Here is a 15,201-nt window from a genome sequence, read left to right as displayed (position 1 = left end):
TAATAGTAGCCGTCGCTTATCTCTTAATTGCGGTCACTGATTTATAACGGTTTTTCTATACCGGAGATTTTGCTAGGAATTTCTTGGCATGATCCTTGTGACCGACGGTAGATTCAAGTATGCGGTCGCAAAATTAGAAAATTCTCATCTATTCTACATACTAGTATTCTTAACCAAGTAAAAAGGTCAATATATCGTAACACCTGTACCATCCGTTTAATGCGGTTAGTAGAATACCTGTACACGACAAAATACCCAAGATTTACTAGATATTCATGCATCATTGCCAATTCCCAAGAAACTGAGTACTATTTCACTATTGACGCTTTCTTCGTCTGGAAACTCTTGCCCAAGTAATAAGTACATATCTTTGGCATTTGATATTTTATTTTTCAAAGCAAAGTTTTCGAAAGCACTACGAAAGGGGTCGATTTTTTCTGCAAGGTATATTCGTTTTCACATGCCTGCTTTGGAGATCACGTGTGGATACCCCAATACATCATACGATTCAGACGCCAGCTTTCATCTACATTCCCCGTTGAATTCCGTGCATCTGCCCTTGGAACGTCCGTTAGCGGTATTTTCGTTTCTCATCTGTCCCATTTCCATGATGTCGCGGGTATTCCCAGAATTAAGTAATTCAAAGATGGACTGCAAATACTGGAGCTGATGTGGTGCTGCAATTGTATATGCATGATCATTTAAAAGTTCCACTTTCAACGTTTCCTTAAAATGATACTGATCAAGCTTATAATCGAATGTAAACTCAGTATATTTATATTCAGTGCTATCCAAATTCTTACCGAGGAACTGAGACATGAAATTCGTGATGTCGACCGCATTTCCGCTCGTCACGTGATTCTCCACTTGTTGAAAGTGCAACATGGCCGACTTGACGTAGTCCGTGTACATTTGAAGGATGGCAGTAATGGCGGGAGTGGCGTCTGCAGTCGTGTATGTGGGTAGGATTTTCTTTAGCCAAGCCTCTGTCTCAGCGAAGGGTTTGATTTCGGATAACCTGTTTTAAATATTAGCCATTTTCAGTTACATTTTCAAACACTTACATTAAAATCGTAATATAGGAGTCGAGTTTTTACTAGTGAATCAAGATATTTAGCATTGGAGAAAAATGTATCAAAAGGACGAAAAAGTCAAATTGTACACTTTCTGATTTACTTCTCTTGGAAACGGCTAACAACGTTTTGGTGGAATTCCCATAGATCATGCACATTCGGACATTGAAAGACGAAGCCATTGTCCGTCAAAAGTAGATTCAGTTTCTCATCGAACATGACTGGTGTCCAGTTATCCTGTTCAGCTTTCCACATGAGCATTTTCATTTTTGCAAGGAATTCCACAATATCTGAAAGAAAAAAAATGAATAGTAAAATCACGCTTACCTAAATATACCCGTTTACAGCATGCTATAAGTAGCAAAGATTTACAAATACCATTAAGTTGGAAATATTCAATGTGTTCCATAATGTCCCCGTAGGCATGTCTATGCGCTGCCATAACAATTTTCTGGGCGACTTTGTCCACAACGGTCGTATCCGCTACCCACTTCTCCAAGACTTTCCTCACGCCATTGTTAATTTTCCAGTCACCCTCGGCCATTTCACGTACTTGGTTCTTGAAAACATCTAGATAGGGTTCAATGTATATGAAAGTACTTATACAATTCGTTTTTGTGACAATACATAGCAAGATGACAAAAGCATGCCAACATTACAATTTTTCACTACGTATTATCTATTTCATTTTAGGCAGACATAACTGAGGAATGAAATGAATATAATAGTGTTTATATTCAGAACTTGGTATTTTCTAATCAGGTGTTGAAAATAAACATTTCAGCTCCTATTGTGTAGAGTGTTGAAACGCTGTGGTTGTCATTTTGTGGACTTATTTGCAAAGAAATCTGTGCTTGGCTGAGAAATTTCAAACCACGAAATGGTTACATGTTTGTGTATCTATTATTCACAAGATCAGAGTTAGCTTGTTACCGTCATGGGTTCTTTTGTACGAAATATTGAAAAATCAAACGATGCAATATTTTTCATTTAACTGTAGTATCAAAGACGGACATTTAGAAGTACAATGCACCTATAACATTTCTTTCATACGAGTATCATTCACTTAAAAAATTACAGCTGCCAAAATTTGAGATTATATTTCGGTTTACGTCACAGGTCTAATATCAATTCTCTATATAGTTCTACTCACAGAAAATTATTTGGTTGACTCTCGTCGTTGCACACTGGAAATGGGCATTCAAAAACTCTCCGGCAACGTTAACAAAAGTCTGTTCTTTGAGCATCATTTGGTCAGCGTCGTTATACCACGCATTCAGCATTGTAACAACATTGCGTGACATTAACGGCATCTCCGCTGAAAATTCAAGGGATGTCAATGAAGTGTTGAAATGTAATTGATCTTTGCAATATCATTTGAAAGCATTCCATGAGAACTTGCTATTTTTTCAAACATACTTACATTTATATGGTCCACTTGGAAAGCTGCGGAAGTGTGGTTTCAGGAGCTTTTCAATCATTTTGTTGAGATAATTGTATGTTGGAGAGGAGGGGTCAAGTTCATCGTTATCAAGCACCCAAGGTCCGAGTGGTCTGGTACCGGGGATAGTGAATTCTGGTGTAGACCCGCTCAGTGGTCCGATACCCCTCATGGAATACTCAGGCCTACTTCCGTCAACTACATACTGCCTTAAGCTTGCTGCGAGTCTCTCTAGTTTGCCGACGATGACACGTAGTTCATCCTCAGAACTCACTGGCTTTGATAGCGAACCTGTTTGAAAATAGACGACAGTTGTAGTGAACATAGAAATCTTCTGTACGGTATTCATGGGGCACGTTTGATTGGGAAGACTCGAGTAACTATAGTGATGCCTGAGCATGCGCAGAGGCTAGACTCCTTGAATGTGAATAAAACAACTGTTCTAGTGTTGTTTTGAAAATCGTATCAATGGCAATTTATTTAAATGTGGTAGTTCATTTTAATACCGAAAACTTTTACATTTCTATTACATGAATCACATGCATCCTTTTTCATGGTAATTTTGCTCTATATCCCCAAAAAGTTATTTCACGTGTCAAACTTAATATTTCTCTTCATTCGCCGTGTTGAACACTTTATGCTCCTGCTAAAGTCAGGAGTAAACTTTTCCAACCCGTGTTCAACACTAGTGTCATGAAATAACACTTTCTATTTACAACTCTAGCAACTCGCGTAACTTCGAATTGTTCAACCAAACGTGCCGTGCAAGCCATTTTGTGCGTGTTCGAGTGGTATAAACAATTTCACTACAGCTCGAAAAGACTTGCCGATACATTTTAAATCTCAATTATTATTCACGATGGAAAAGTTAAGACAAAAATTCTTTCCATGAAAAAAAAACAACCTTACCTTGCAAAACTACTAGCAAAACCACGAGGACTTTCCAAAACTCCATGCTTTGTTTCTATGATGTGATGTCAGTGATACCGGTCGTCTCAAAGTACACGCACTCACCCGCTCAGTCCTTTTATACCTACCCGACGTCGTGCTGTGTAACAATTGGCTGTTGAAATTTGATGACACATGTATTTTTGCTGAGAATTTTTTTTTTTTTTTCAGATCCAAGTTCCGTATTGTCTTCATTCGTAGAACTCATCAGCTTACAACAGATGATACAATTATAACATTTACATTATAAATAGTTTAAATGAGAGTGAATATAATGTTTTACATGTATATGCATATTGATTGTACGGTAATAGTATCATAGACCCCCCCCCCCCCTCCTCAACAGAATAAAAACCAAGAAGCATATGAGCCACAATGCTTACCCGAATTTCCTTGGACCTGTTCAGATTTTTAAAAGATTTCCCTCTCTTTATTGCCACGAAAATTTTTGACCCAATATCATGACTTCACTCCAGCCACTCTGGTCCTTTTTACAAACAATCTTGCGATTAAGATGAAAACTTTAAAACACTGTAATTGTTTTACAATTCTCCACTCGTATATTTTAAAATGAGCAACACAGGTGATAAAACTGGCAATCTTACTTAGGGCACAATTGATCTCAATTGAGTACAAAACAGAGACAAAAATATAACCTTAATCGTAATTGTTTTTAGCTCACCTGAATTGAAAGCTCAAGTGAACTTTTCTGATTACCAGTTGTCTGTCGTGTGTCCGTAAACTTTTCTTGGGTGAAGGGGCTTCGAGTTTCACAAAAACGGAAAAATAGGATGGGGTCATTTAAAAATCTTCCTTTCAAGAACCACTAGTCAAAAAAAGCTGAAATTGACATGACAGCTTCCTGATATAGTGGAAATTCAAGTTTATTCAAATCATGACCCCCAAGGGTAGGATAGGGCCACAATAGGGGATCAAAGTTTTAAATGCAAATATATAGGGAAAAACTCTCTCTCTCTCAAACTCTCTCAAACTCTCTCTCTCTCTCTCTCTCTCTCTCTCTCGCTCATGCCAACTCACGGTTAATTACAAAAAATTTGCTCGTAATTTCGAGATAAGTATTTTGTAATTACAAGATACTTTCTCGAAATTACGACAAAGTGGAAGGTGAAATTATTTTCTTATATGATACAAAAAGGCTTTATTACCAGGGGCGGATCATGGAATTGTGGTTACGGGGGCGCCACTTTATGAGGCAGGGGGCCTGGGGGCCGCCTTGTGGCTCCTAGTGTGTCCAGGGCTTTGCCCTGGTGGGGCTCCTGGATTTTACAAGTTTTATAGAGCTTGAAATATGTCTCCTATTTAGTCATTTGTACTATTTTCTATCTCTTTTTATAAGGTGAAATTAATAAAATTGACGCAAATTTTAAGGGTTTTTGGAAACAATTAAGTTCTCCCAATAAAGTATTTCAAGAAATCAAAAGATTTGTTATTCATTTCTCCGGGAGTGGAAGAAATTATTACTTCTTTTATCGTTTAGTATATTTTTCTAAACAAGATACCACGATTTACCTTAAATTTGAAAATTTTAGGGGGGGGGGGCGCCGGCTGCGCCCCCCTTAAATCCGCCACTGATTACCTTTCACTGAGAAAGCGAGATATCAAGTCACTGAAAATCTGAAAATGGCTGGTTAGGTGCGCATCTTTGGGGGGGGGGGGGGGTATTATCTGTTTTTGTATTGGGTATTTTTAGCTCAATGCTGGTCATTTTCAAAAACAAAAGGCCCATGGGCCACATCGCTCACCTGAGTCACATTGACCCATATTTAAAGATTTTCCCTACATATTTGCATATAAAACTTTGATCCCTATTGTGGCCCCAACTTACTCTCGGGGACCATGTTATTTACAAAATTTGAAACTGCACTATGTCAGGAAGCTTTCACGTAAACTTCTCTGATCCCATGGTTTTTGAGAAGAATATTTTAAAATATTTTCTCTATATATATTTGTATGTAAAACTTTGATCCCCTATTGTGACCCCTACCCTCCGGGGCCATGGTTTTAAAAACTTGAATCTGCACAATGTCAGGAAGCTTTCATGTAAATATAAACTTTACTGGTCCAGTGGTTCACGAGAAGAAGATTTTTAATGATTTTCTCTATATATTTGTATGTAAAACTGTGATCCCCTACTGTGGCCCCTTCCTACTCCCGGGGGTCATGATTTTAACAAACTTGAATTTGCACCAAGTCAAAAAGCTTTCATGTAAATTCTACTTTCCTGGCCCAGTGGTTCTTGAGAAGAAGATTTTCCCTATATATTTGCATTTAAAACTTCGATCTCCTATTGTGGTCCCATCCTACCCTTGGGGGTCATGATTTGAACAAACTTGAATCTCCACTATGTCAGGAAGCTCAGCTTTTCTGGACTAGTGGTTCTTGAGATGAAGATTTTTAAATGACCCCATCCTATTTTTGCGTTTTTGTGATTATCTCCCCTTTTAAGGGGGCATGGTCCTTCATTTGAACAAACTCAAATCCACTTCACCCAAGATGATTTGTACCAAGTTGAAATTGGCCCAGTGGTTCTGGAGAAGAAGTCGAAAGTATGAAAAGTTTACGGACAGACGACAGACAACTGGTAATCAAAAAAGCTCACTTGAACTTTCAGTTCAGGTGAGCTAAAAACAATTACGATTAAGGTTATATTTTTGTCTCTGTTTTGTACTCAATTGAGATCAATTGCCAGTTTTATCACCTGTGTATAAACTCAATTTTGCTCATTTTAAAATATACGAGTGGAGAATTGTAAAACAATTACAGTGTTTAAAGTTTTCATCTTAATCGTAAGATTGTTTGTAAAAAGGACCAGAGTGGCTGGAGTGAAGTCATGATATTGGGTCAAAAATTTTCGTGGCAATAAAGAGAGGGAAATCTTTTAAAAATCTGAACAGGTCCAAGGAAATTCGGGTAAGCATTGTGGCTCATATGCTTCTTGGTTTTTATTCTGTTGAGGAGGGGGGGGGGGTCTATGATACTATTACCGTACAATCAATATGCATATACATGTAAAACATTATATTCACTCTCATTTAAACTATTTATAATGTAAATGTTATAATTGTATCATCTGTTGTAAGCTGATGAGTTCTACGAATGAAGACAATACGGAACTTGGATCTGAAAAAAAAAAAAAATTCTCAGCAAAAATACATGTGTCATCAAATTTCAACAGCCAATTGTTACACAGCACGACGTCGGGTAGGTATAAAAGGACTGAGCGGGTGAGTGTGTGTACTTTAAGACGACCGGTATCACTGACATCACATCATAGAAACAAAGCATGGAGTTTTGGAAAGTCCTCGTGGTTTTGCTAGTAGTTTTGCAAGGTAAGGTTGTTTTTTTTTCATGGAAAGAATTTTTGTCTTAACTTTTCCATCGTGAATAATAATTGAGATTTAAAATGTATCAGCAAGTCTTTTCGAGCTGTAGTGAAATTGTTTATACCACTCGAACACGCACAAAATGGCTTGCACGGCACGTTTGGTTGAACAATTCGAAGTTACGCGAGTTGCTAGAGTTGTAAATAAAGTGTTATTTCATGACACTAGTGTTGAACACGGGTTGGAAAAGTTTACTCCTGACTTTAACAGGAGCATAAAGTGTTCAACACGGCGAATGAAGAGAAATATTAAGTTTGACACGTGAAATAACTTTTTGGGGATATAGAGCAAAATTACCATGAAAAAGGATACATGTGATTCATGTAATAGAAGTGTAAAAGTTTTCGGTATTAAAATGAACTACCACATTTAAATAAATTGCCATTGATACGATTTTCAAAACAACACTAGAACAGTTGTTTTATTCACATTCAAGGAGTCTAGCCTCTGCGCATGCTCAGGCATCACTATAGTTACTCGAGTCTTCCCAATCAAACGTGCCCCATGAATACCGTACAGAAGATTTCTATGTTCACTACAACTGTCGTCTATTTTCAAACAGGTTCGCTATCAAAGCCAGTGAGTTCTGAGGATGAACTACGTGTCATCGTCGGCAAACTAGAGAGACTCGCAGCAAGCTTAAGGCAGTATGTAGTTGACGGAAGTAGGCCTGAGTATTCCATGAGGGGTATCGGACCACTGAGCGGGTCTACACCAGAATTCACTATCTCCGGTACCAGACCACTCGGACCTTGGGTGCTTGATAACGATGAACTTGACCCCTCCTCTCCAACATACAATTATCTCAACAAAATGATTGAAAAGCTCCTGAAACCATACTTCCGCAGCTTTCCAAGTGGACCATATAAATGTAAGTATGTTTGAAAAAATAGCAAGTTCTCATGGAATGCTTTCAAATGATATTGCAAAGATCAATTACATTTCAACATTTCATTGACATCCCTTGAATTTTCAGCGGAGATGCCGTTAACGTCACGTAATGTTGTTACAATGCTGAATGCGTGGTATAACGACGCTGACCAAATGATGCTCAAAGAACAGACTTTTGTTAACGTTGCCGGAGAGTTTTTGAATGCCCATTTCCAGTGTGCAACGACGAGAGTCAACCAAATAATTTTCTGTGAGTAGAACTATATAGAGAATTGATATTAGACCTGTGACGTAAACCGAAATATAATCTCAAATTTTGGCAGCTGTAATTTTTTAAGTGAATGATACTCGTATGAAAGAAATGTTATAGGTGCATTGTACTTCTAAATGTCCGTCTTTGATACTACAGTTAAATGAAAAATATTGCATCGTTTGATTTTTCAATATTTCGTACAAAAGAACCCATGACGGTAACAAGCTAACTCTGATCTTGTGAATAATAGATACACAAACATGTAACCATTTCGTGGTTTGAAATTTCTCAGCCAAGCACAGATTTCTTTGCAAATAAGTCCACAAAATGACAACCACAGCGTTTCAACACTCTACACAATGGGAGCTGAAATGTTTATTTTAAACACCTGATTAGAAAATACCAAGTTCTGAATATAAACACTATTCATTTCATTCCTCAGTTATGTCTGCCTAAAATGAAATAGTTAATACGTAGTGAAAAATTGTAATGTTGGCATGCTTTTGTCATCTTGCTATGTATTGTCACAAAAACGAATTGTACAAGTACTTTCATATACATTGAACCTTATCTAGATGTTTTCAAGAACCAAGTACGTGAAATGGCCGAGGGTGACTGGAAAATTAACAATGGCGTGAGGAAAGTCTTGGAGAAGTGGGTAGCGGATACGACCGTTGTGGACAAAGTCGCCCAGAAAATTGTTATGGCAGCGCATAGACATGCCTACGGGGACATTATGGAACACATTGAATATTTCCAACTTAATGGTATTTGTAAATCTTTGCTACTTATAGCATGCTGTAAACGGGTATATTTAGGTAAGCGTGATTTTACTATTCATTTTTTTTCTTTCAGATATTGTGGAATTCCTTGCAAAAATGAAAATGCTCATGTGGAAAGCTGAACAGGATAACTGGACACCAGTCATGTTCGATGAGAAACTGAATCTACTTTTGACGGACAATGGCTTCGTCTTTCAATGTCCGAATGTGCATGATCTATGGGAATTCCACCAAAACGTTGTTAGCCGTTTCCAAGAGAGGTAAATCAGAAAGTGTACAATGACTTTTTCGTCCTTTTGATACATTTTTCTCCAATGCTAAATATCTCACTAGTAAAAACCCAGCTTCCTATATTACGAATGTAACGTTCGTATGTGTTTGAAAACGTAATTGAAAATGGCTAATATTTGAAACAGGTTATCCGAAATCAAACCCTTCACTGAGACAGAGGCTTGGCTAAAGAAAATCCTACCCACATACATGACTACAGACGCCGCCCCCGCCATTACTGCCATCCTCCAAATGTACACGGACTACGTCAAGTCGGCCATGTTGCACTTCCAAGAAATGGAGAACCACGTGACCAGCGGAAATACGGACGACATTGCAAATTTCATGTCTCAGTTCCTCGGTAAGGATTTGGATAGCACTGAATATAAATAATTATACTGAGTTTGCAATCGATCATAAGCTTTATCCGTATCTTTTGAGGAAACGTTGGAATTGGAACTTTAAAAATGATCATTCATATACAATTGCAGCACCACATCAGCTCCAGTATTTGCAGTCCATCTTTGAATTACTTAATTCTGGGAATACCCGCGACATCATGGAAATGGGACAGATGAGAAACGAAAATACCGCTAACGGACGTTCCAAGGGCAGATGCACTGAATTCAACGGGGAATGTAGATGAAACCTGGTGTCTGAATCGTATGATGTATTGGGGCATCCACATGTGATGTCCAAACCGGGCATGTGAAAAGGGCTATACCTTGCAGAAAAAATCGACCCCTTTCGTAGTGCTTTCAAAGACTTGAAAAATAAAATATCAAATACCAAACATATGTACTTATTACTTGGGCAAGAATTCCAGACGAAGAAAGCGTCAATAGTGAAATAGCAATCAGTTTCTAGGGAATTGGCATAGTTGAATCTAGATTTTAAACTGGTTATAATATCTATAATGTATAATATTCGTGCAATCTTGACCATTTTTAATATTTTCTCTATATTTTTGAATGTAAAACTTTCCTATTGTGGCCCCATCCTACCCTGGGGGGTCGGGGATTTTTTAATCCGCACTATGTCGGGAAGTTTTCATGTAAATTTCTACTTTTCTAGCTTAGTGGTTCTTGAACATTTTCAAATATTCGCATGTAAAATTTTGATCCCCCAATGTGGTACCATCCTACCCCCGGGGGCAATATGAATTTCTACTTAACTAGCCCAGTGGTTCTTTTAGATTTTTAAATGACCCCACCCTATTTTTGCATTTTTGTGATGTCCCCTTTGAAGGGGGCATGACCCTTCATTTGAACAAACTTGAAAGCCTTGCATCCAAGAATGCTTTTGGCCAAGATTGGTTGAAATTGGTCCGATGGTTCTGGTGAAGTCGAAAATGGAAAGTCTACAGACGACGGACAAAAGGCGATAAGAAAAGCTCACTTGAGCTTTCAGCTCGGAGCTAAAAATGGAACACGGCGTTAAGAAGTAAAGGAAAATTATCATTAGAAATGCATACATGTAAGTAAATACCTGTCGTACCAAGTTCATCAGTGTTTCATTTGATATTGAGGAAAGTATGTGACCATATGAATGTAGACATAAATACATACACAAATTACATTCTTAATTTTTGAAAATAACTGACTGTGTACGCATTAACGAAGAATACAAATACTTTGCTACCTGGTGAGGATAATTTGAAATTAGCATACACAATAAATACATATCTGACCTTACTAACACACACAATACAACCATATCTGACCTTACTAACATTTGGTTAAATCCAGTGTTTTCAAAAAGTTTTGATCGATATTCCTAGTACAAAGGACAGTGCAATAAAAATTGAATTCCGTCTTTTACACTATTTTCGGAACTAAGGGTACAAATTCTTCTTCAACAGGTTCTCCATGATATCTACCAGTCTCTATCAGTGCTCGAACTGGGCTTCGCCATTTTCGCCAATGGCGAATTTTTTTCAAAATTGGCGAAAAAAAATTCAAAGTGGCGAAAATCCCTTTTTGCAATAAATTGTATTTTAAAATCTATCTTGTGATTTCCTTTGTCAGTGACACATTATCGCCAGTTTGTTTATGCAGTCAAAATTTGTTTATTCAGTCAACGCGTGCGACCGGAAATCCCGCGTCGATCCAGTGCACACAGCTGGTCACAAGGCCAGATAATAGCCTTAAGTAATGTATGGCTGCAAAAAAGTCGGTGATTATGTAATAAAGTACATCGGACAGCTATGTACCCTGCTGTGGTCAATTGTTTAACATTTAAAGTCTTATTCATTATTGTGTTATTTCCACAATGTCAAGAACCGACCAGTAATTAAATTGGCCGTATTATTGTGTATAATGTATATACATCAATTGTTTGTTTTTGCGGCCAAGCTCGTTGATTACAAGATTTTGATTTTGATGTGTTTGATTTTAGTTCGAATATTTCATAAACAATGCGGTCGGTCACCATTGATATGGACATAGCAATTTTAATAAATAATTTTCTTTGAAGTTCAGTGCGCAACAGTATAAAAATGCTAATCTCATAAGACTATGCACCCCATTCTATTTTGACACTAAACTTGTAGCTTCTGACCCTAGTCAGTCTAAATTTCAAAAGATATCTATGTTTGGCTTTACAGTCAACCCCACCTGCTCAAACATCCGATTCTGTCCAAATTGCAAAATCTTCCATATCAAAACGGAAATTTAATAGGGAATGGTTGAGATACGACTCTAAATTGGGCTTGATGTTTTGTGACATCTGCATTTCGGGCAATGTACACAATGTTTTCACTGAGGGGTGTAGCATCATGAAGTTTATATATGATTTATTATCTGAGTTTTGATTTCCATAATAGAATTTATCAAACAAATCAACTTATTTCAGAAAGAAGTGTTTAGGTATGATAGTTGGATATGATTAAGTAATGTAACTGATTCAAAATGCTAAAATCAGTGTAATGAATAAAATAATATGATCTAAATAATTGTAAAGCATGAGATTATTTGCGCTGCGCCGCACCCCGAAAAAGTGGCGAAAGGGAATTTTGGTCCAGTGGGAGCACTGGTCTCTATTCGTAATGGTAAAAATTCCACATCGAAATTGTCTCAAAATTGAAAGTAAATATTTATGCATATCCAGTGCTACATAATTTTCCCTATCAAAAATCGTTTTAAAAGATGCATAAGTACGCAATTTGGAAATATTGAAAATTTCATAGCCCCAAAGTTTTGAATAACAAAAGTGGTTTTTTTTTTTTTATGGAGACATATTTATATTTACCATTAACGTTGACTCAAAATAAGTCTAACTCTAAATTATGAGATATTTCTTTCAAATCACTGCACCAATTGTTTGTACATCTATTGTAATCAATTCAAATATATTTCTTGTAATACGCTCATTGTCAAAGGACATGTCTAACACCAGTTTTACAGCTAAACCAATTTGTAAGTTTTCCATTAACTCGTACATATGATTCTGAGCTTTGATAGATATTTTTATCGAGTTAAACAGTTTATTATCTATATTATGTAACAAAAGTTTATATAGCATCACATCTCTATCGACAAATTCGAATCACTTTTTAAGATCAATAAATCCAACAAAGATTTTTGTTTTGGACTAAACTACTCAAAGTGAATAAATACAATAAATTAGTATTGCACTGTATTAGTGTTGTACTGCCTCATCTGCATCCAGTAATTGTTTATAAAGTACTATGATAATGAAATTATTGACTTTTTAGAAGAATAAGAAGGAAACTTAACAAACTGTCAAAGCTGAATAAAGTTGTTTCCTTAGGGAGGGGTGTACCTGTATGATGCACAGTAGGAAGAAACGTAGTCTATGTTTTAACGCGTAATGAAGTTCCGTATTATTCCCAAGGACTCCACTTCAGTTTCTTCATTCATATTGATGAACTGTTCAGAACCTGCTGATTCTTCCTTTAAAGATGTAGAAAATTGCACTTTTGAAAAATCATCCACTGTAGAATACAATAATGTAGAAAGGAGCACAGATTCATATATGATATTAAAAACCCAAGTAATTTCCGCAAAACACAAGAGGTATCTCTCCTGTAGATTTTTTTCCGTATCAGACGAAATATAAATCTCTAAGATCGATACCAGGAATTTTAAGGATGAAGTACATACATGTATATACCAATTGATAAATAGAATTAATGGGAAGGAAGTCGAATCCCAAGCGAGCACCTGTTAAACTGTTGTATAGTAGCCCTTCCCCCATAGTAGATCCCGCCCCCGGAAAAATGGCTATATAGTAGTCTCTCCCCCCCCCCCCCCCCCTAGGGGGAAAGACTACTATATACATATACATGTAGTAGATCTTCCCCCATAGCAGGGTTACCCCCCTCACGTTTTTAGTTTTGATTTTAGAAAACAGACTATGGAAAGGCAGTCGGGCTTTGTACAACAAATATTGACATTGCATAGATAATGCATGTTGCCAAATGTTTATAAATAGATTTTAATGATATTCCAAAATTAACACACAAAGAGTCATTAGAATTAGAAGGCAAATTAACATTACAAGAAGTCTCTAAAACTCTTAGAAACATGAAATCTAACAAATCGCCAGGTTCTGATGGTTTCTCAGCTGAGTTTTTAAAAGTATTTTGGAAACAAATTGGAAACTTTGTAGTGAGGTCACTTAGCTATGCTTATGAAAATAAACTTTTATCTATTACACAGAGACATGGTATCATAACTTTGCTTCCAAAAGGTGAAAAACCAAGACAGTGCCTTAAAAACTGGCGTCCAATAACATTGTTAAACAGTAAACACAGTATATAAAATAGCTTCAGGTTCTATTGCCAATAGATTAAAAACACATGCATATTAGTAAACTTATAAATACAGACCAAACTGGTTTCATTAGCAATAGATATATTGGTGAAAATACACGGCTGATATATGACATTATGCAGTTTACTGAAGAATAAGAAGTTCCTGGGCTTTTATTACTTCTAGATTTTGAGAAAGCTTTTGACACGATATCATGGGATTTTATTCAAAGTACTTTACACTATTTTAATTTTGGGCCTTCCATTAAAGAATGGATTAGAATATTTTATCACAATATTACATCCGCAGTTATACAAGGAGGTCATGTCTCTGAATCTTTCAATATACAACATGGTTGTAGACAAGGCGATCCTATGTCACCATATATTTTTCTATTTTGTGCTGGAATTTTAGCAATTATGATAAGAAAAAACAGTAATATTAAAGGAATCACTATTAGAAATACTGGGAAAAAAAATCTCAGTTGGCAGATGATACATCAATTATACTTGACGGTAGTAGAGAATCTCTCCTAGAAACTGTAAGGACACTGAACAAGTTTTCTGAACTATCAGGTTTATGTATTAACTGCTCCAAAACTCATGCAGTCTGGATAGGTACTAAGAGATTTAGTCAAGAAATAATATATTCAACTCTAAATTTTTCTTGGGGTAATAGTAGATTTACTTTACTCGGTATTCACTTTGATGTAGACTTGCAAAATATTCCCAAAATGAATTATGAACCAAAGCTGATACAAATGAAGGCAATTATCAGCCAGTGGAGTAAAAGATATCTAACACCAATAGGAAGGATAACTGTACTTAAAATTTGGTGCTACCTCTTTTAAATCATATTCTGATGTCTATTCCTAATCCGTCTGATGCTTTTTGTAAAGAATTAGAAAAACTCTTTTACTCCTTTGTATGGAATGGTCCTAGCCACTGCATTAAGAAAGATATCATTACAAAAACATATGAAAATGGTGGTTTACGAATAATTAATATAAAAGCCTTTATTGCATCTTTTAAAAATTTTGGATGAGACAATTAATCTTTACAGATAAAGGCTTTGAACTCTTCATTCCCAAGCTTGATTTGACAAAATTAACTACATGTGGAATAGATTATATACATGAGATTAAAAAAACACTCAAAATGTCTTTTGGATAGATGTCTTTAATGCTTGGATAGACTTAGTTCAGAGAGACGGCCTTCTTATACAAAAGGCAAAAGGTGATGTACCACTTTTTTAAAATCCAAACATTATGATAGGTAAAAAAAACATATTTCAGTAAAAATCTGTTTGAGTATAACATACAATATGTAAATGATATTACACATGAAGATGGTACTTTTTATACA

General features: G+C 36.3%; 2 protein-coding genes across 2 annotated transcripts; one reads left to right on the top strand and one right to left on the bottom strand.

Moving 5' to 3' along the window:
• Positions 1-369: 369 nt before the first annotated feature.
• Positions 370-3,559, bottom strand: LOC125671640 (uncharacterized). Its single transcript, XM_048907468.2, has 7 exons — positions 3,424-3,559; positions 2,497-2,805; positions 2,227-2,391; positions 1,452-1,643; positions 1,177-1,363; positions 804-1,018; positions 370-677 (listed from the first exon to the last, which is right to left on the bottom strand). Exons 1-7 carry the CDS (start codon positions 3,467-3,469, stop codon positions 523-525), a joined length of 1,269 nt encoding a protein of 422 aa, XP_048763425.2. The 5' UTR covers positions 3,470-3,559; the 3' UTR covers positions 370-522.
• Positions 3,560-6,686: 3,127 nt separating this feature from the next.
• LOC125671459 (uncharacterized) lies at positions 6,687-9,855 on the top strand. The gene is made up of 7 exons (XM_048907212.2): positions 6,687-6,812; positions 7,429-7,737; positions 7,843-8,007; positions 8,586-8,777; positions 8,866-9,052; positions 9,209-9,423; positions 9,554-9,855. The coding sequence occupies exons 1-7, from the start codon at positions 6,767-6,769 to the stop codon at positions 9,706-9,708; spliced, it is 1,269 nt and encodes a 422-aa protein (XP_048763169.2). The 5' UTR covers positions 6,687-6,766; the 3' UTR covers positions 9,709-9,855.
• The last annotated feature ends 5,346 nt before the right edge of the window (positions 9,856-15,201 follow it).

This window comes from Ostrea edulis, chromosome 4, assembly GCF_947568905.1.
Source record: "Ostrea edulis chromosome 4, xbOstEdul1.1, whole genome shotgun sequence".
NCBI classification, from domain to species: Eukaryota; Metazoa; Mollusca; class Bivalvia; order Ostreida; family Ostreidae; genus Ostrea; species Ostrea edulis.
Note: the sequence above shows the minus strand (reverse complement) of the source record. Positions and strands in the feature narration are given on the sequence as shown.